This window comes from Athene noctua, chromosome Z (assembly GCF_965140245.1).
Source record: "Athene noctua chromosome Z, bAthNoc1.hap1.1, whole genome shotgun sequence".
In the NCBI taxonomy this organism is placed as follows: domain Eukaryota; kingdom Metazoa; phylum Chordata; class Aves; order Strigiformes; family Strigidae; genus Athene; species Athene noctua.
In genome coordinates, this window is record NC_134077.1 from 10,429,023 (window position 1) to 10,449,735 (window position 20,713).

At 44.9% G+C, this 20,713-nt stretch overlaps 1 protein-coding gene across 1 annotated transcript; it reads right to left on the reverse strand.

The window, feature by feature from the left end:
* Nucleotides 1-726: 726 nt before the first annotated feature.
* On the reverse strand, nt 727-18,031 carry LOC141973901 (uncharacterized). Its single transcript, XM_074932893.1, has 6 exons — nt 17,644-18,031; nt 7,644-8,114; nt 4,932-5,072; nt 4,447-4,515; nt 3,808-3,898; nt 727-3,454 (listed from the first exon to the last, which is right to left on the reverse strand). Exons 1-6 carry the CDS (start codon nt 17,696-17,698, stop codon nt 3,247-3,249), a joined length of 1,035 nt encoding a protein of 344 aa, XP_074788994.1. The 5' UTR covers nt 17,699-18,031; the 3' UTR covers nt 727-3,246.
* Nucleotides 18,032-20,713: the final 2,682 nt, after the last annotated feature.

A 20,713-nucleotide genomic window follows, 5' to 3' on the forward strand; every position in this document is an offset into this window, starting at 1 on the left:
CACTGGCAGCGGGGTGCTGTAGGTACTCACAGGAGGATTGCAGAAGCCTGTGGTGGTACCGATGAGCTTGCCTGCATCACCTTTCCTGTGGGCTTTTCTTTTGTCACTGATGTTGGTGGGAGCTGGGGTTATTATCACTCTCTATGATTATGCCTGTTCAGTTATAACAGTTCATAATCTCTTGGATGTTTTGGTACATAAAATACCAAAAAAGCATGATGGCATTATTAAAATTTTTAATGAGGAATGAGGTTTTCTGAATCCCAGGCAACTGGCAGAGAACAAGTGTCTGTCCTTCCTCTAGCCTTTGCTGCCTAGCACTGGGAACTCGCAAAGCAAATGAATATATGACAAAGCGGGTTCTACTTCAACTTTGTTTTCCTCTCCTTCCTTGCTGCAAGAGTAAAGTGAAGGTCATCAGCATCACGTCAGCCCTGGAGGAGACCTGCACTACCAGAGGTGCAGAAAAACTGGGCTGAAAAATAAGGGCAGCAGTTTGGCATAGTGTTACTGTCTGCACTCATCCTTCAGTGCAGCATGCATTAACAATGTCAGTACTGCTGTGACAGTGGTGTCTTGCTCATGACTCCATTATCTTCCTCTGGAGTGATTTATAAAAGCCCTCTTGTGATGCATCCTTTTGTGTGTGTGTGTGTGTGTGTGTCTACACACACACACAAAAAAGGGTACACGGTAAGGGGGCTTTTAATTTGTATATATACACGCATAAACATTTTCAGTGCTTCTCCACTTTACAGTCAGGTTTTATTTTGATCATGAACACTTTACAAGCATTGCATTCAGGTGATGGCAGAGAGTGAACAGCACATAGGTTGTGTGATTGTTCTGAGTGTTTCTCGGCTAGCTTAAGAAGCAGAGGATAGAAAGTGTCTCCCACTGTCACCAGGTCCAGCCTTAATGCAGAATCAATATTTTGGAGTCTTTCCTGATGGATATTTGGTTAACATGCTTTTTAAGACCTCTCCTGATGAAGACTCACACCTTCAGGTCCTCTGTCCATACCTTGGAAAATTCAGTCTCTAGCATCTAATGTAGGTAAACCAGTGAGAAATAACTAAAAGATAACAACCAGTAAAAGAGAGGGGGAGACAACAGTTAAAAGCTTGTGCTGCTTCACAGTCTTATTTTTTTCATTATTGTTTGAGCTATCATTTAATCAGTGCTTTGTAAACAGTGGTGTTACTGCCTTCATGTTTATAAGCAAGATTATCACATTAAGTATGAATTATAGAGAGTCACTAACAAGTCGTCTGTTCTGCCTATTCAGCAGTAACGATCCTAAGCACTTGTTGCTTTGGAAAGCACATTAGCTGAACTCCAAGTAAGTATTTCCATTTTAATAGCACGGCATACATAGTGTTCTCAAAGTGTGTCAAGGTTTTGGAGGGTAACAAGTGCTGTAATCACTGTGAGGTGATGTGCTCCTTGGGCAAAAATTCAAAGGAGGGCATCTTATTTGTAGTAGAAAAAGGTACAGGGGATATAACTGATAATTGGTGAGCCACCATCTGTGCATTTTGAGCGATTTATGTACGGAATATATTCTCACAAATTTTGTGTGTAAAATTACGCTTATGCATTTGGAAACTTGACCCAAAAGTCTTTGGATTTGTTTTAAAGTGGAAACATTGGAAAGATGGAATTTAATTCTGACTCTTGTTTGTGTTCATTGCTCACTGGTGAAGAAAGAGTTCTTACTCTGCCCATGTCTAGTAGTAAAATATTTTCCCAAGAAGCAAGTGGGAAGCCCTCCAGTAAATAATTATGGAATAATCTGCCTGGGGAAGACATTTACTTCCAACCTCTATGATTTTTATGCCCTAAACCAATAAAGTTTTTATTTTCTTTCTTGAGACCAGCTAAGTTTCTGGTCATAATAATATCTCATGGCGGTTAACTTTTTGCCAGGCTGTGGACCTATGTTTAAAAAAAAAAAAACAAAAAAACCCAACTTTAAATTCCCTAGAGACCTTGCTTCTGCCTTAGGTTAAATAAAATCAAACTCTGGAGAAGTCCAAGCTCCACTGAAATAGCACAGAAACTTAATTTAGGTGGTGGAAAGCCTGAGTGAGAGACAGGTTAGAATATGGTTCCCCTTGCTCTACTGAACAAATGCACTGATGCAGCTCATACTTGTAATTTCCTGGTGTTTTTCTTTCTCCAACTAGTGCCTGATTTATAGCCATGACTGTGGTTTACATCATCACAAAATCAGAGAGAAGGAAAGCATAAATTCATTAATATTAGGAAAGCACGAAGACATTGCAGTTTTCACTGAGAAAAGATCAAGATTGAGTGTGACTGTCACAGGTAATTATGTTCAAACAAGATGCGTAAAGGCTGTAAACTGTGCTTTACTGCTTTCTAGCAAAAAATCCCCACTATATTACTGCTCTAGATGGGAGCAGTATATTTGTCCATTGACTATTCCATATGACTATAGGAAATCAGGGACTGAAACTGGTATAAAATGGCTGGATAATGTAATATCCCTGACAAGCACCACTGACATTACGTGTCATTCTACATAAAGAAAGAGGATGTGTGTTATAATAAGGTCCAATACATCCTAAATATGGAAATATTTTGAGAAACACATTCTCTCAGCAGAACTCTCACAGTGGTGCGGAGAGAATGATGGAGTGCTCCTTTTAAGTTAGAAAAATTGCTTTCTATTACTTAATTGATAACTTAGTGGGAGGAGTATTTTGGCAGATGTCTGGAGGAGACTAATCTTTTGAGTCCTGAAGGCAATGCTTATTATCAATGTTCTCACATTGACAAAGTAACTGACAGCCTTCTGTGTCTGGTGGCAGCTAGTTTTAACTTAAAAAGGATTTAAGGATCATCAAAACTTCCATTTTTCACCTTACACCTTGGCTCTGAGGACTTACTTTTTCATATGCTCAGTAACTAGAATTTCAGGCCAATGGACAGTTGCAGCTGGTGAGAGACTCGGCTTCATTTAGCTAAATCTGGGTTTTGTTAGGGGTTAAATTAGCTCTGGAAGAGCTAAGCAGCGTGTGCCTATGCAAACCAAACAATCTGCTCTGCTTGCTTCAACCTCGTGCTGTGCAAGGAGATTGTTCTCAAGTGTTAAAAAAACCTCAAACAGCGCTTACAACTCCCTGTCAAAACAAGTCTAGGGAGGAGATTGGCTATGGTGGCACTCTTCCTGGTGGGAAGAGTGACACAGGATGGAACAACAGCTCCGCTAATTTGGAGCTAGTCCATTTGATAATTGGCATTATCAAAAAGGGGAGTGACAGTCCCATCTTTCCACTCAATGAGGATCTCTCCATGCCTCAAGGAAGGGGAGCGAGATGGTGGAAGGTATGGCTGGGGACCTCTTCGTAAGGGAGACGGCTCCCGTAAATCAGCTCTGCTGCTGTTGTCTGGGGAGCTCTTCAGAGCAGAGAGAATTTTCTTTTTCCTAGGAGAAGAGAGAAGAGGGTACATAATTGCATCTGCCTGTCACTTGACTGCTTCCCCATGTCAACTGCAGCCATAGTACCCACATTCCCTAAACCTTCAGAGACTGTGCAAGGTATGCAGGAGAGCAGGAGCCAACATTAGCAGCTGCATTTGGATGGGATAGTGAGTGGGAAGGAGAATCAGGGTGTCAGAGAGGAGAAGTCATCAAGGGTGACATCATGGGTGAGCAGACCCGTCTGCTCAGAGCCAGACACTTCAGGTTGTGGGATGGGGAAGGGTGCTAAGATCAAGACTTGTTTTGAAATGCTGGACAGGGAAGTGGCAAACTGAATGAACCTGAATCTCACTTACTTGTTGTAGTGTACATTGAGTGTCAGTATTATTAATCCCAGTATGAATGCCAAGGGGCTGAGAACCAGCATGGCTGTTTTCCAGTTGGTGCCTAAAAGCATATAAAAAAAACCCATCATGCGTTTGCTGTATTCTTATGCAATAGCCATGATTGCCACAAAAAACACCTGTAATGTCCCTAAAGACTAGCAGATAACAGGAAAAGTGTTTTGTCCATGAGATCAATATCTTACAGCTGCTTTACACTGCACCGCATCCCTCTATTGAAAATGGCCACAAAAAGGTTTTCTTTCTTGCCAGGAGGACAATAACTATTCATGCTTCTCTGCTCTGCAGCTCTGTGATATGAAATAAGAAGGGCTGGGGGAAGGCACCAGTGCTAATGGCTATCTATTTCTCGTGGTGAGCTGGGACAAATCATTTGCATGTTTTTAGTCACTTTTGTACTCCAGGCCTGGGGAGATTTGTTTAATCTTTAAAAGGAGTTTTTCTGAAAGGTAATTTGGTGCCCTCGTTCCCTACCGAGCATCCTCAGCGGGACAAAGGGGAATGTAACTCTGCATTGATGGGAAAGTCAGGGGCACTGATGAACCTTCATCCACTTGTTCTCTTCCTCCTTTGATTGATCCCCAGACCTACCTGCAAGCCTGGCCCCAGCATTTTTCCCTCGATTTCCATGGTGCTTTTTAGAGTGATTGTGGGATGCATCTAGGGGAAGAAGCAGAGAGACTCAGATTAGCAGCTTCCTCTGTTGGAGTGGAGGAAGCTCCAACTTCATCCTGAGGCACTGTAAGTACAAATCCCCTTTGTATGGAGCTGAAAGGGAAAAGGGAAAACTTTCTTGTTCCTCAACGTTCCCCAGCCACAGATAATTTTTGCTCCTAGAACATATGATGGCTGTGTCTCCATATTAAGACTATGGCCATATCACTGAACTGCTTGTCAAGGCAAGCATCTCAACATGTTGTGTGAAAGCAAAGCCTTGAACCACTCAGTGGTACACATGGAAATTCTTCAGAAGTGCTCAGGTACTTACCACCACTGAAAATACCTGAGTAATCTCTAGATGCTTCTCACATTTTCTTTCCTGCTGTTCTTGCATATGTATTCAGAAAAGTGCTCACCCTCATTTGCTGGGAGGTATGCCTGTTTGGTCTTCACTGGAGACACTGTGCTGTTAAATTTGGTAGCCAGAGGTGGGTCAGTCAAGCTCACAGAAGTTTCTCTGTCCATGGCATCAATCTTTGATGAATCAATGGTTTTAGCTTGGAAGGAAATAAAGCAAAGATGTGTGTGATTGTCATTTACATTTTGTACAGAAACCTGGATATGGTCAGGGCCCAGCAAGGGAAGGGAACCCAGCGCTGCTGTGTTAGTCCTCTACCCCACAAAAAGAACAAGACATGGTACAATAATGATCACCTCCTGTGCATCAGGGGCCTTCTATTCTCACAGATTTCAAAGATGAAATGAACCACTCAAGATGGAATCCACAGCCAAAACAGAGCTTGTTTTCTGGTGTTAAATAAGGTCATTGGTCTGAAAAGTATGAGTGCAACACCAGCTGTTAAAGGACGAGGTGTGAGGAAGAGGCAAATGGAAGCATCACAGGTATTGCCAACTCAGTAGAAGATGAACTGGGATGAAAAGGGTGATAAATATTCCATATCTCTTTCAAAGTTCAATGGCATCCTTTGCCTTGGCAGTCTTACTGCAGAAGTAGGGGTAGCAACTACTGCTAGAGGGGAGGTTGTGGGAAATCTTGTGGCAACAACAGTCACCCCTTTCCTGTACTGATGCATATGGCAAGATCAAGTAACCCATGTCTGCAGGGCTCCCCGCTGCTTATCCCAACCCCATCCATTCCTGTCACACGAGCATCCACAGGTACAGGGGTGTAATTTATTGAGCAAATAACCCACTGAAGTGAAAGTTGTCTGTTGATGGTCAACTTGGATAAGAAAGGCCTAAACAAATACACAGGTTTTTGATGTCGTTACTGAGTAGTCAGAGTTTCCCTCCAGTAGACTCTGAACCATGGGTTGATAGGAAAATTATCAGTTTGCACAAGACATGCCAACTGGCACAACCTGATTCAAAGCCTGCTCTGTGTTTACCATCGAAGCCTTATTTGGGGAGCCTGGCTCCAAGGCAGCCCTGGGCTGCCAGGAACATTGCCTTGGGGAATGCAAACGTCCTTTTCACATGCCTTTTTCCCATATCTTAAATGTTCCACGCATTTCCTAGCCTATATTTAACTAGCTTGTTATGGTATCTAATTTGTATTGGCTATATTTACCTTCATATTAAACAAACATTAACACTTGTGACTACTGTGGTAATTACATGTTAACCTTCTAGTTGGTTAATTAAAAGCCTCGGTAAAAAGGCCATCTTACCTACACATAATAGCCAAAAAAGTATTGTATCTCTTTTAATTTCAAATTAGATAAAGCCTCCTTGTGTCAAAAGATTATACTCGTAATCCATTTGCTTATGCCAACCACATTTTCTCTTTACTCATTTCTGCGAAGCTGAAAATCTTGTTGGAGCCATCAAGCCTTAAGGTAAGGAATAACCTCATGTAAAGGAAATAACTTTCCCTGAGGAAGTTTGGGAACATCAACATTGGCAGAGCAGACAAACGCAGAAGTGTCATTACAAATGCCAGCTCTTTTCTGGTCCTTGGAGTGGAAGAAGGGGGAGGAGAAGAGGACAATGGTGTGATTTTCAATTGAGTGTGATTTTCAGATGTCAGTTCTGCACACAGCTTCACAAGAAAAGTCCTGAAACCACCTTCCTTTTCATAAGGGACTAAATGAAAGGGAAACAGACAGGACTATGATTTATCAGTGGTCAGCAATGGGCTTCACTGGACATCTGACAAATGATGACAGTCACATCTTGGTGCAGTGACTATGCCTGATGTCTGTTAGCCTGGTGTCCAACACATAAAACTCTGACAGGACCAGGGTTTCTGCCCATTTTGTGTCCAGTCTAGGCAGAGGATAGTGAAGACTCATAAAGGCAAAGATCAGATTCTTTTTAGCAGAGGCCAAGGCCATAAAACTGATAATATAAACCAGATTTTTAATAACTTTTGATGTCATGTTCTAGAATTTTTTTTATGCCAAGGGCGAGCAGCACTTTAACTACTTCCCACTACTTGCTGTATTCACTAATCTCTTTATGGTTACATCAGGCACCAGGAGAGAGGTTCACTTTTGAGGATCATGAGAGCATGGGAGGAAGGTTAAAACTGTGGTTTCATTAGTGATAGGTGCACTGTTGGGGTCTGGCAGGAGATAACTATAATGTGTTGCTTAGAAACTGAATCGGCAATTTCTCATCTCAAGTGTAGCTGCTTCAATAATTCATACAAGTTTAGAAGAGGCTCTCAGCTGCCTTCTGTTTTGCTGTTACCAAAAATGACATCCCAAAGCACAAAGTACCAAAAGCCCCTTCAAAATCTTAAGTGCCTGACTTTATGGGACTTCCTTTGTTGTTTTGGACGTGGGAGGCTCAAGCAACTCCAACTATTCTTAGCCTGGGCACCAATTCAGGTTAACTTTCTAAAATATTTGACTTTTGCCTGTCATCAGAAATGCAGCTGAGGTTTAGAGACCTGATCCTGTAAGGTCTTGCACTTTTTCTGGAAAACACTGAACAGCAACTAGTGGAAACAAGTGGTACCAAGTAGCTGGGCTGACCTGGAGCCATTTGGTATTTCTCAGATGGGGCTGAAGTGAACGTGAGTTAGAATGATGGATGCAAGCCTGGTGTTACGTGGTTTGGATGACATGTAAGGTTAGATGTTGTCTGATGCTAGATCTTACTTTCATAGATCCACACATGTGTCTCTACAGGTTGTTGTGGTGGTTTTCTGGGCCTCGGAGCTGCTATCTGGGCAGCAGTACAAATGGTTTCATCTGCTAAAGTCTTCCACCTGCTGAATTTGCCCTTCTCCCTTGAGACAAAGAGCTTGTGGCCTCCTTCCTTGGCGCTGAGATGGAAGCTCAGACTCTGCAAAGTCAAGTGTCCCTTCTTGCTGCAGGACCACGCTTGGCGTTCCCAGTCCCCACAGGGCTCCATCTTGACCAGGGCATACTCCTGTGTCTTGTGGGCTGACAAACACTGCTTTGTTTGAAGGCTGACGATGGTCCTGGTGGCAGGGTCCCAGCTCCACTGCTGCTTCTGGGACTGCACCTTGCAGTCAGTCAGGCTGATGCTGTTGGTCTCGTGGTGGGAGATGCGAATGCACTTTTCCAGACGAGTGTTCCTTATGAGGAAGCCTTGTCCCTCTGCTACTGCAGTACAATCAGAGCATGTGCATGTGTGAGGCAAATGCATCTTCTGAGACATTGTAAATTCCCTGGGGAAGGGGAGATGTAACCCACCAGTCCTTTCCTGGATGGGCATGCCTAGATGAACAGTTCCCACAGCTTCCTAATTCCCCAGAATGACATTTCTTTAAAATACAGGGTGTGCAAATAGCCAGGAGCAGTATTAGAGAAAAATAACAATGACATAAGTAACCCATGTAGCTAATGGGCAAAAACTCACCATCTTTGAAAAGTTGTACTGTTATGAAATATCTGCCTACATAGATTTAATTCAGTATTTCAACTGGTGATAGCTTTAAATAGGTACCCATCCTTCTCTCCATCCAAAATAATTAGATGATTTGGGGGTTTTTTGCCCCTGTCTGGATCAAATCTTTCATATAAAAATCAGTTGAAACCCCTGAATTCCCCAGCTGCTATTCACCTGGGGAAAATTAGGCCACCTTGGGCTACTGCTTCCATTAAGTAGCTTCTGGTGATATTACAGCAATGCTGGGATAAAACCATACCCCATCAGAAGTCTGGAAGTACTTGGCTGACAGAGTTCATGTAAGTATTGAAATAAACTTGAATTTAGCACACCTGACATTGGTCTGTGCTCCCCAGGCATGAAGGTACCATTTTTAACGGTTGCTTTGTAAGAGAGCGACATTACAGCTGACCCACAGCAGGCACACAATTTGAAGCAATTTCTGTAATTGCCTGAGGCTTCTAATAGCAATGAGTCTCAACATCTCTGATTACTTGGGATAGATATCATCCTTTTAGCTGGACAAATGCCTTCGTTTTTAGTAAAAAGTCATTAGGTGTGGCCTGTGAACATCCTGAGCAAAATGTTAAATGCTAAACCATCTGTTACTGACACGGGTGTACCTTCTGCTGTGTATTTTATGCCTGAAACAGAGGATAGAAATAAAAGTTTCAAGTTTCTTCACATTGTGAGAAATCCTTTAATTTTAATTACAATTGCCACATGGTAACTCCAGCTTTTGTGGTGACTTTTATTTTCCTCCTTTCCCCAGGAGCCACAGTTATAAAAGCTCCATCAGCATACAGTATTGAGCAAGAGAAGGAAGAGGAGACTGAAAAATGATGTTAGACAAGAACACTGATGTTTATCTAAACAATTCTTTCTGCAGTTTCCCCTCCCAAAGAAAAGAACAATACTTTTCCCTGGCAGCAAGTATTGGCTCAGTACCTAAAAAAACTATTGACGATGTAAACAGAAGACAATACACAATACGAAGGGTGTGAACAATAGCTTAAAAGAGCTCTTATGTTTTCTCTCAGGAAATTTTAGGGGTCTCCTAGATTTATAGTGCCTGGGGATTGTTAAATCAGAAACAGCTCCTGGCCTTCTGCTCAGCCTGAATGCGTGGGGAGAGGCAGCCAGAAACCATGGTATGAACCTTGCACTGGCTCTGCGATGAGGATGGATGCATCCATGCTGGGATACTGAGTTTTGTGGACCTGTGATAGCCACTGATCAAGGCAATTCCTGCCAAGCCAATGTGCCTAAATGGAAATTAAATTCCAGAGCGATCTGCGGACAGCTTGTGAGTCCTGTCTGCTTTACCCCTTATTGAGAGCTGAGTGGAGGGAGGATGTTTAATGCAGCTTCGACTTGAGTTTCTGCCAGTTTACAAAGGCAGGAGGAATGCCTCGTATGTAATCTCCCATAATATTTAGAAAATCAAAAGGGATGATACAATCCCCCCACCATGTTTTTTTCTAGGACCTTGAATCCAGGATTCTCACCTTTTTGCTTCATCTTAACTGGGAAAAACCCATTTCCAAAGTATTAATTTGAGAGCTGCATAAGCATGGAACAGGGGAACATGAGAACTGTGCTGGGTCAGATAAAATATCAGCTGAGCCCAGCATCCTGTCTCTAGCACTGGGCATTAACATTTGTTAATAGGGGAAGAGGGTAAGAATCAGTAAAGAGCTCACTCAAGAGAGCAAGGATGCCAGTGCCTCCTTCCTAAAACGTAACAACTCGTTAAGAGAGCATCACTAGGTATTTATGGTTAAAATTGTTTTGCCCATGTACACTGTATTGTATTTTTCAACTCTTAAGTTCAAAAAATAATTTGTTCCTCAACAAGTACCATGAGCTCCTTCTGTAGCTCTGCCCAGTCAACTTCAATTTTGATTATTCTTAATAACTTTGTGCCACCAACAAACTTAATTGCTTCATTATTCACCCCTTTTGATCTTTATTGGCATCTGCTGATACCTTCACTCTGCTGTCATCATTGCCAACTTATTCCACCTCTTTGTTTCAGCCTGTGGGCTAAGTCTCTCTCTTACTCCATCAAAATGGAGTTTCTCAAGGGCCTTGGTGAAAGAATCTTACCAAAAGCCTGTTGCAAATGCAAGCACAAGGTCTAGATCAGCTCACCGCATTTATGTGCTCACTGATGCCATCGTGGGTGTCAGGCATTCCCACTACAAAAGCTGTGCTGACTTTTCTTGCATTTATCTGTGTGTCTGAAAATTCTGTTCTTTGTTTCTACTGACTTGCCTGATGACAAAATCAGACCAAGTGACCTGTGTTTCCCCAGGCTGTGCAATGATCCCTCTTAAGATGAACATAATTGATATAATGCAGTCTTTTGGTGCTGAGGCTGCTTTAGGTAATAGTTTACATACTTCTTAGAAGTTTTAAAAAAAGTCACCTTTACTTTCCTGTAGCTCAGTGTGAACGCCATCTGGGCTGCTCACTTTCCACAGATTATTTATCTTTTTTTTCCCCTAAAATTTTATCTGTTGACAATTTTGTTTGATTACAATCTTCAGACTGCAGAGTGTAAGGACCTCATTGACCATGCCTGAAGTGAACACATCAATAAACCACCCAGCTTTTCAACCCTACCCTGCTTTGGTTGTTCTTACATTTACGTCAGTTAGTTATTGGCCTTCTTACCCCCACTGACTTCCTACTTCAGATATGTTTGAAAATTTCAATTAGTAGTTTTTTACGCTATCTCTAGGTTGCTCCTCTAAATCTTTTCTTCATATTTTTTTTATGGGTTTTGTTATTAAACATGCCAGCTTCTCTGTTATTTGGGTTTCGTTTTGTTTTGGTTTTTTGCTTTTCTTTGCTTAGCAATGATTGTCCATTTGAAAGTTTCATTTGTTAAAAAATTTTGAAGCGGATTGCTGTTTAACCCAGCCAGCAGAGTTGTGTTTTGTTCTCTGTGTAGAGTCCCTGGTGGTATACATTGCCCTCTAAAGAATCACTGTGTTACCTGAATGTTAGCAGCAAGCACCATGTGCCCCCATGTTATTTACCAGCCTTTTGCACTTTTGAGCTGACCCTTTCTACTAGCTTTCTTGGTTTTATTCAGGCCTCACATTGCAGAGACTCACCCCGCTGAAGGTTCAGGGCAGCCCATCTGCCAACGGAATTACATGTGATCTGAGGAACCTCAACAATGCAACTTTCCTTTGAGATTTGTACAGCTCCTCAGTAGCATATGACACCAAGTTACTGATAAATTTTTATCTTCATGCCATAGCTGAACTCCAAATTATAACTACCATTTTACAGCTGGGGAACAGCAGTCTAGCTTGGTTCAACATTACATGGGAGGGTGGCAGCAAACCTGGGGCCATAATTCTCCTCTGAATTGTGGTCCAAGTGTGGTCTCTACCGACAGTGACACTGAGCTACCTGTAAAGCTGGCTACCAACAGTGGGATTTTTCTTGTGGTGTTTCATGTGATCCTTGCCAACCAAGATGTGAGCCTGTGTCCACTGTACGCAGACAATGGGTAAACCCACATAGGAAACTGGAATATATTTACTTTGGGATACACAACAGGCACCAAGAATCCTTATTCAAGAGGGAAAATGACCTTTTTCTCCCCAACATTGCCAAGTCCCACTGTCCAGCAGCCCAACAAATAAGGCCATCAGCCCTAACATTTTGGGAATGTTAACCAGGAGTAAGCAGAGCACCCAGTGTACTCACTGGGGACGGGACTCTGTGTCTTCGGAAAATGCCAGCTTTACCCATAGAGCCTGAGTAGATGCCTACTTTGAGCTGCTCATGCTTGAACATTTTGGCCTCTTCATATTTTTAGGAACAAAATAAACAATTTCTAGCAAAGGCAGTTGATGTCAGCTCATTTGTCCTATGATACTGCCATTCCGTCTGCTTACAAGAAAAGCAAGCAAATACAGCCCCCGCCCCTGCTTCTCTGCAGCATGGACACCCTTGGGACATGCTGTTCCTTGTAGGATTAGGAGAAAAAAACATGCAGTGTTCCTAATTAAGGTAATGCCACCAGCAAAACCTTGGTTACCAGTGATCCCAGTTTGGCTGGGAAAGTTTTTGCTGTTTCTAAGCAGTGCCTGTGATGTCTTGATCAAATCCATTTGCAAACCATCTGGGGATGGGTTGCTCCCTCTAAGGGCTTTCTGGAGGGAAAGGGTAAGTCAGAGCTGAGCAAGCACAGCTTCCCAGAACACTCCAGTCACTTGGGAACCTCAGCATTTGTTCTGGCCTCTTTTGCCATCCCCGGTGGGGTTCCTGACTCTTGGAAAAATCCTTCAATTAACTCAATTTCTCTTGCCAAATGGGTGTCTTCTGTAGGGAGAAGATGACTGCTGAGTCACAGTCAGGGATTTACCTTTTCCTGCCTCTACCTGTCCTGGAAGGCTGGCATCCATCTGTGGCAGCCACAGCACCTTGTAGGGACTGCTTCATGAGGACATCCCACAGCTCAGAAGAGCTCCCAAATGTGGCTCTTCTTGGGTACCACCATCTGACAGCAGGTCATCCCGAGTCACCCAAGCAGTGGCAACAGTGGCTTGGAGAAATGTCTCCAAGCTGTCTCTGCTGCTTCCACCCAAAATGAGCACAGCACTAGGGGCACATGCACTGTGGCTGAGAAGACTTGGAGCCAGCAGTGCCACAGCCTGAGTTATGGTGAAACAAGCCGGAGAGTTTCCTGCTCAGGTTAATCTGCCTCCACTCTTCACTGCTGCAGTAGATCGTATCTTCTCTATGGAGCATGCACCCATGGCGACTGACCTTCACTGTGTTCATATACGTTACATATGCTTGCCTCCTTGCATAACTGCCTGTGAATATTAGTTCTCCCAGGATTTAGGGTCCCCTTGTCTTGTTGGACTATTACAGCAGTTCAGAGGGCATCAGGTGGGAAGAAGCTTTGGAATACTCCCATACTCTCAAGTTGTCCTGCCAGAAATGTTGGTCTCTGCCCTAGGTCTAAAAGCAGCCATGAGGGACTCCAGATCCTACCAGAAATGGCCTCAGCCCAAAAGAAGATAAATTTAACTAGAGAATGTAGGGAAAGCCATTTTTAACTGCTCAGACACTGTGGTGATGGGGGCACCACCACTTCCTACCCTGCTACTAATTGTGGGACGTTCTCCCTTCAGGAAAGCACAGCGTCGAACCACCCCTGCCATCCTCTCCTCACTGCTGGGCCTTGTGCTGGTAACACAGAACTACCACATTTTCTATCCAGATCCCTTACCAGGATTCAAATTCGGGACTAAATGTAGAGTGGGTTTTTTGTATCACATCTACAAAACCAGGGAGACGTTGGATGAAGGCAGAAGGGACTTCCATGTGACTAGCCATATCAGTGGGCATAATTCACTGCGATGGCCTAAAATTATGATTTCCTGCCATAATGTCAATTCTAAACAGGAGGGGAAGCTGTTTCTGAGCTGCGCTGGGGCAGGCAGGCTGTTTCCACCTCCTGCAGAGGGCCAGGACCAGATGGAAATGAGATGATGCAGTAGCAGAAGAGGGAAGCGCCCATTTAAGACAGGAGGGTTCCCTGTGCAGATGGAGCTCGGGGCAAGACATTGCCCTGTATGATCCCTTTAGGAACATTACATGGAATCTAACTGAAGCAAGCATCTTGAGATGCTTCAGGTATCAACAAACAAGGCGCTGAATAAGTGAGCAGGAGCAGACTTGAATGCAGTCCAGCAGTAACTCCTTCTTGTGCAAAGATCTCCCTCCATTCAAGAGAGCAAGCCCCTCCCTGCTGCCTGTGCAGAACAGCCCAGGGCCATGGGATGAAGAAATGAAAAACAGCTGTAAGGCACTTGCTCTCACAGGAGGGATGTGGTGACGCACATGTGTTTGGTTAAAGACAGAAAGTCCAGATATGCACAAGGAATCAGAGAGATTTACACTCTGTTGTCTATTTTGCCTGAATTTATGCCCAAGAACAGCATGGCAGAAGATGAGATTAGGTATTTTTTTTGCAAAACAGACTGTTGACTAGAACAAACATTAGCTTTCTTTTGCCCTGGTCCTCTCTCAGCCTGACTGTGCTTACTCGGATGTAAAACTTAGAGACACAAATGTCTGTTAGAGGTCAGCAGATGTGGCCAGTCTACTATGGAGAGGATGGTGGCAGATGGAGCCTGGTGAGTCCCTGTGGGTGAGGAAACAGGCACCTGCCCATCAGGCCCAGCAGAACAGGCAGAACTGGAGCTGAGTAAGCAGCTACCTGGCAACTAGGAGCTCTGGGTTTATGGGAGCACAGTTTTCATCACTTCGGGCAGCAAATCGTCTCTTATCAAGCTGTGTCATTTTTACAGAGAAGTCAACAAAGCCTTCTTGTAACTGTCAGTAATTAGCTAGCGAATGGCTTGTCAGTGCAAGTACCTGATTGCAAATACTTGGTCTGCACTCAGATTATTTTCTAGTCACATGTCGCTCCAAGACTAGTTCCCAGCTGTTGCTTCTAGCAACCACATTGGGCTGTGGTTTTTTCCTAACCATTGCTGCTTTCTTAAGAATATCTCACCTTTGGTTGACCAACAAGGCTTCATAGTTTTCCATGTTACTGCAAGGTCCACTTTTGACCAAGTATCTCAGCAAAGGCCTCTGAGGGAGCAGAGCACCCATAGGAAAAGAAGGAAAGTTTTGGCATGGAAAAACACATGATGGGAAGCAGGGGAGGTTGGTGAAGTCAACATGAAACTGATGCATGTGGGGAAAACCAGTCCCCGGAGGGATATGATGGAGATCTATAAAATCCAGAGGTCTGGAAAAGATGTGCAGGGACTGACTGGTCAAGGACTGATCCCAGATGGGACAAGGGGTGCCAAGGGAAGGCTCACAGCATGCAGGAGGTGGCTCTGCACCTCAACAGCCATGCATCCTTGCTGCTAGGCAGAGCCTGCACAAGCCAAGGGAGAAGATTTGATAGCTGCTGAAGATTTAAACACACCGGGTTCAGGAAATCCCCCAAGCAGAAAATAGTTAGAGGCTGGAAAATTATATGGGGGAGGAGAAGTATCAGATAAGCTTGGCCTTTCTCTCTCTTCAAAGCAAGATGATTAGGGCAGCTTTAGGAGAGCAGGGCACAAGTAGTCAAGGAGCAGCCAGCACTGCACGTAGGCTTGACGGGGAGGAGAGTGGCCCTGGGGATATGAAATTGGACCAGGATGCCAAGCAGAGCCACCACCAGACTCACACTCAGTGTGTGAGAATTGAGAGTCAGTGTTAAATGCAGTATTATTTCAGCAGTTTTCTTTTTGCTTGTATATGTACAGGTTCTGATAGTACCCGACTTCCCACCACCCACTGTACCTCACTGGGTTACTGTTAGGCTTGACTTCTTAAGAAATCATTCCAGCTCCTTCCTTGTCTGCAGGGACTTTCCAAAGAAACCACATTTTAGGCAATTCCAGGAATTCGTTTCCAGCAGAAAACCGAACACTCTAAGGTCTGTCAAAAGCAAGCACCTCTCAGTTGCCTCAGGCAGAATGGGATGGGGAGAGCCTGCTGCAGGGGGAGATCAGCCCCAGGCAAGAAAATGTTTGCTTTCTGCTCTTTGAGCTTGCTTTGGGCATTGCTGGGTATTGGGAAGATAGATTTTTTTCTTGCAAACTTGTTGTGGTTTTATTAGTGGTCTAGCTGAAATGCAGTGGCTGATCATGCAATTACACCAGAAGCATTTTGCTGGAAAGGAAATGTCCTGTGATCCTCCTTCATTTACTAATAAAACAGCCATGGGGCTCCTGTTGTGTGGCAGCAGTAAAAAACACTTTCTTCTAACACTGGACAAGATCTGTATTAGAGTGAAAGAGCAAGACCCTGAAGGCATCCCACCACAGTATCACCTCCAGGTCCTAACCAAATCTCCTGTGACTTTTGAAAGATGCACATGTCCTTACCTCTAACTAGCATAGTGACATACCTTCAGCCTGGGGCTTTAAAAACAGAGAGATTTAATTCACTGTGTTTACTTTAATTGGCAAGATTTGGGGTGCAAAAACGAGCAGTAGATGGAGCAAAAGTCAAATCTGTAGGAGTACAAACCTCTCCTTTGAGCTGACTGCAGAACAAACTGAGAGCTAGCTGCTCAAAGCAGCCCAGGGAACACGCACTTAGAGGCTGTGGAGCAGGGAATGAAAATAGCTGGTCAGAGCTGCCAGTCTGAAGTTTGTCTTTAAGAAAGAAACACCCCAGATGTGCAGCCCAAATAGTCATAGTCCTCTGGTCTAGGGAGCTTGAAAAACTCTTAGCTGGTAACCTGTAAAACTGCAGGGCTGTCCTTGCAGTTTCAGGGATGGAATGAGCCTTGAAGAACTTCAGGGAGCTATTGCAATGAATCCTTTTTAACCTGGCATCTCAGACACAAGGGAAAAAAAAAAAAAAAAAAAAAAAAAGGGAATTAGCTCACGGGCTTCATCCATTTCTAGAGAAAATGATGCTGCCCACTGCCCATGGTGGGATGGGTGAGACCACGGGCAGCACCGCTCCCAGGTAGCTGTTCCTGGGTAGCACCTCTCTGGCTCTGCACAATAATGCTAGGCAGGACTTCTGCTTTCTGCATCTACCCATGCATGTCAAAAATAAGGCTGCTTGGGTTCAGAATAATGCTGTGTATGGGCAGGATACAGGATTTGAGCGAGCTCAGCAAGCAGCTGAAAGTTAACATGAGCCACTACAAAGTTTGCTCCACAGAGATGAGCAGTGAAGACTCTGCAGCTCCCCAGCATATCCCACTTCCCGCTGAGTGCCACAGGAGCAAGACTAATGCAACGAGGTCCTGCTGTCCTTCCACCACCCTCTCTCATGCTGCCAGCATGCTCTGAGCCCACTCACCTCTGCTGTGAAGGAGCAGCTGAGGCCAGGAGCAAAGTGCTCAGGAGGTCACTTAGTGCCTGACTCACCCCCAGAGCAGGATTATTCATCCGCTACTCTTAGCAGTTTAAAAGCACTTTATAAAAGCAAACAGCATGATGCCACAGTGTCCCTGGCCAAACCATCCCAGCACTTTGCCAGCCTGTCCTTCACTCTACTGTTCCCCTCCGTTTAATCCCATTTTGAATGCTGCCTTGAAATGTGCCCATTGGCACTTGTTTTACAGCTGGTAGGTTAAGAGCTTTGCAGCCCAAGCAGCACTTAGCCGGAAAGCAGATTAAAACCTGGGAGGCTGTTCACTTCCCACTTTCCAGCTACCCCAAAGGAGGAGAAACTTACCCTCAAGCCAAGGAAGGAGGCAAATACAGCCCAGGCTCAGCCTGAAAAGCTCCATGGTCTGCCACCACAACGGGGGGGAAGAAGCCCCCAAAGCCTCTTGCCCACAAGGATTGCCAGGCAGCTTGCTTTTCCCCCTTCCTCTGTCATTCACAGCAGAAAAACCTGCTGGGAAGAGAAAAACTCTTTTGTCTTAGTGCTGGAGACTTGGCAGCTGTCTTATCAGCAAAGGATCAGCTTGGAGATGTGGTCCCGCTCAGCAGTTATCCCTTAGGAGAAATCATATGACGAGCCAGGATGGGGGGAACACTGGACGAAGATGCTCGGAGCCGCTGAGCTCAGCTCTTTAGCAGACGCGGTTGCTCCCAGCAGTGAGAGCCGAATGCTAAGCAGGCTGGAGGGCTGCCTTCGCCAGGGCTGGGAGCAGAGGAGGATGCGGGGCTGGCCTGGCAAGAAAAGGCAAAGTTCGGCAGGAGTGCTGGGAGGGGCGTGGGATGTGCCTGCTGGAACCTTGCACTCGGCCGTGCCGTCACAGGGTGGTTTTTTCTTTGGGAAGAATTATTCCCACTGACATGAGTTTAAGCACCGTTATAGGTCATGGTGGAGATAAAACCATCTGCCAGGGTCCTGGAGCTGGAGGGTGATGGAAGGGAGAGCTGAGCTTCTGGCCGGGGAGCAGGGTCCCACCGTGGGTCTGCCCTAATGCTTGCTCTGAGGATTGCTTCAGCTGAGTTTGAATTTTCATGCATCAGTTTGGACTCTGCACAGGGGGAAAATCACACACCCCTCCCCAAGGACAGCAGCAAAGGCTGTTGAATGAAATATCATCAGGAGAAGACAGAGTTGTAAGTTTGATAACGAGATGCTCCCATGCAGTCATGTAGCCTCTCTTCACTGTCCTGTCCCACCTGCTTGCTGGGGTCATTCTCACCCAGATACATCATTAATCCTTTTGCACAAAAACACATGAAAGTGATGGCTTCACTTTTACTTTTGGGATCCAGTCCTGCATGTTACCAGTGTCATATCTCCCAGCTCTGCTCATGAGACCAAGAGTTGCTTGGAGAGCTGGGAGCTGCTTCATTTAGTGGTCAAGCTGTCAAATTAAGACAGCACAACATTGGCATGGGTGCAAGGTCATGGGGTTGGGTCAGAGCCTTGAAAAGGTGCACTTCCCTCTTTTCCCCTCTGAGATGATGGCTGCCAGCTTTTCCCCTCTCAGAGGGGGGATCTGGCTTCAGACCAGACCAGCTTCTTCCCAGGCAGGTGTAGATCCGGTGAGTGATATACTATGGCCAAAAAAAGGGAAGGTTGGGGTAAGTTCTTGCCCTGGAGAGGTTGTTCCTGCTTGCTCATAGCACTGTACTCAAGAAGAATACTACAGAGCTGGTTTCTTTGGGATTACTGGTTTCTTTTCCCCATGGGAACATGTCAAGTTGCACTAAATACCAAGCATTTTTTAATTTTAAAAAGCACATATGTTAAACTCTTCTCCACATGATGGGGGTTGAAAGTGCAAACACTCTCCACCATGTTTACTGAGTGAGTGTGTCTCTCCCACAGGAGAAGGAGGAGAGGTAAGAGCTCAGGGTAGAAGTGTCTCCCCTTCAGATGAGGGGCATCACAGCGAATATCTGTGTGAAAAGGTCACTGTGCTCTTTTACCATGGATCCTGCTATTGCTCTGACCCTGGGAGGTGCTACATCTCCTGTGTTTCTCCTCCAGGCCCTGCCATCCATTTCACACAAGGGAAACTGAGGCATGTAGAGACTGTGATCTGCCCAAAGCCATGAAGTCTGTCTCTGAGAAACACTGAGAAATCCTTTCCCTGTATGTGCAAGGAAGGTGTCCTCCTCCTGCCAGGTGGGCAGCTGTCAGGGGTCTTTGCTGCAGTGTTAGTGTGGGAAGGACCATGCAGGGTCAGCCTACAGGTCTATCCCTAGGCCCGAATCCAGCAGAGACTCACAGAGGATGCTGAGGGAAAACTTAGAGAATAGTAAGTATGTCCCCTACTCTTTTCCTGCCATTTTCAGCTCAGGATTTCCCAGTAGCAGTATGTTTAGCAGATCTGCCTCTGTCTGATGAGCAGCTCAGATTCAACTTTTCTTCTAAAGGGCATGTGCTGGGGCTCCCCTTCCAATGTGATGTCTTGAAGCATCTCTGCTCAGCTGTCCCCTGGCTGGCACTGAGTGTGACAAGGGATGCCACAGCACAGAATCCAGCTGCTCTCCTTGCTGCCCATCACCCTGCCATGGAGCACCAGACCAGAGGTCTGCTCCATCTGGAGACATGCTTCAACTGGAGATCTGCTCCATCCAGAGATGAAACTTAACACTGCATCCAAAGGCAAATCCTTTTTTTTCTGGCTTTAGCAATCCCTTAATGAGATACAGGACTTTCAGGCTGGCACCGAACTCCCTACTAGCACCTGGATTGAGGAGAGCCTAACCCAGAAACTGATGCCATACTTAAGCCCTGGAGAAAAGTGGTCAAAGTGATGTGTCAGCACAGACCAAAATGAATCAGTTGAGCATCAGACACTGAGATTTTTAGGTTTTCAGAACACCACTTTGGCCTTATTTCTTATATATGCAAGAAAATATTTGCATATAAAATTTCTCTGTAGCCTTAAAGCACATTATTCTGCGATGCATTGGCTTGCTTATGTCATTGTGTAGCCTCATGCATAGGGTTGCTTTCTTCAAATTGTTCCCACAGCTTTTCCTGGGCTGCTCTTAGGAGAGATCAAGCTACTTTCCAGCTGTGGTCTCTCCCACGTGGAACAGGATAGTCCTGTAATTGCTGGCTCTCAGTCACGTAATTTCCACATCGGTTACTTGCTGACCCAAGACCCATGGAGCAGCTTTGTTCTTGGATCCATTGTCAGTTTGATGAGTGCATTGCTTTTTCTCAACATTTTGCAGCTCATGGTGAATTTAATGAGAGTGAAGTGATGATCAACTGAAACTTCATCTCCTGATGGGGACATGGTACAACATCTTCAAACACAAGGATCACTCGCCAGACACCCAAATGCAGCCCTGTCTGGTGTGGGACAGGCACTGCTTTCTGG

Excerpts from the sequence above, each read along its gene's own strand:
- LOC141973901 (XM_074932893.1), bottom strand. The coding sequence starts at position 17,698 with ATGGAGCTTTTCAGGCTGAGCCTGGGCTGTATTTGCCTCCTTCCTTGG. Across the intron at positions 3,899-4,446 it reads TGCTGGGGCCAGGCTTGCAG|GCACCAACTGGAAAACAGCC; the intron begins GTAGGTCTGGGG and ends ATATGCTTTTAG. Across the intron at positions 3,455-3,807 it reads CTCAATGTACACTACAACAA|GAAAAAGAAAATTCTCTCTG; the intron begins GTAAGTGAGATT and ends CTCTTCTCCTAG.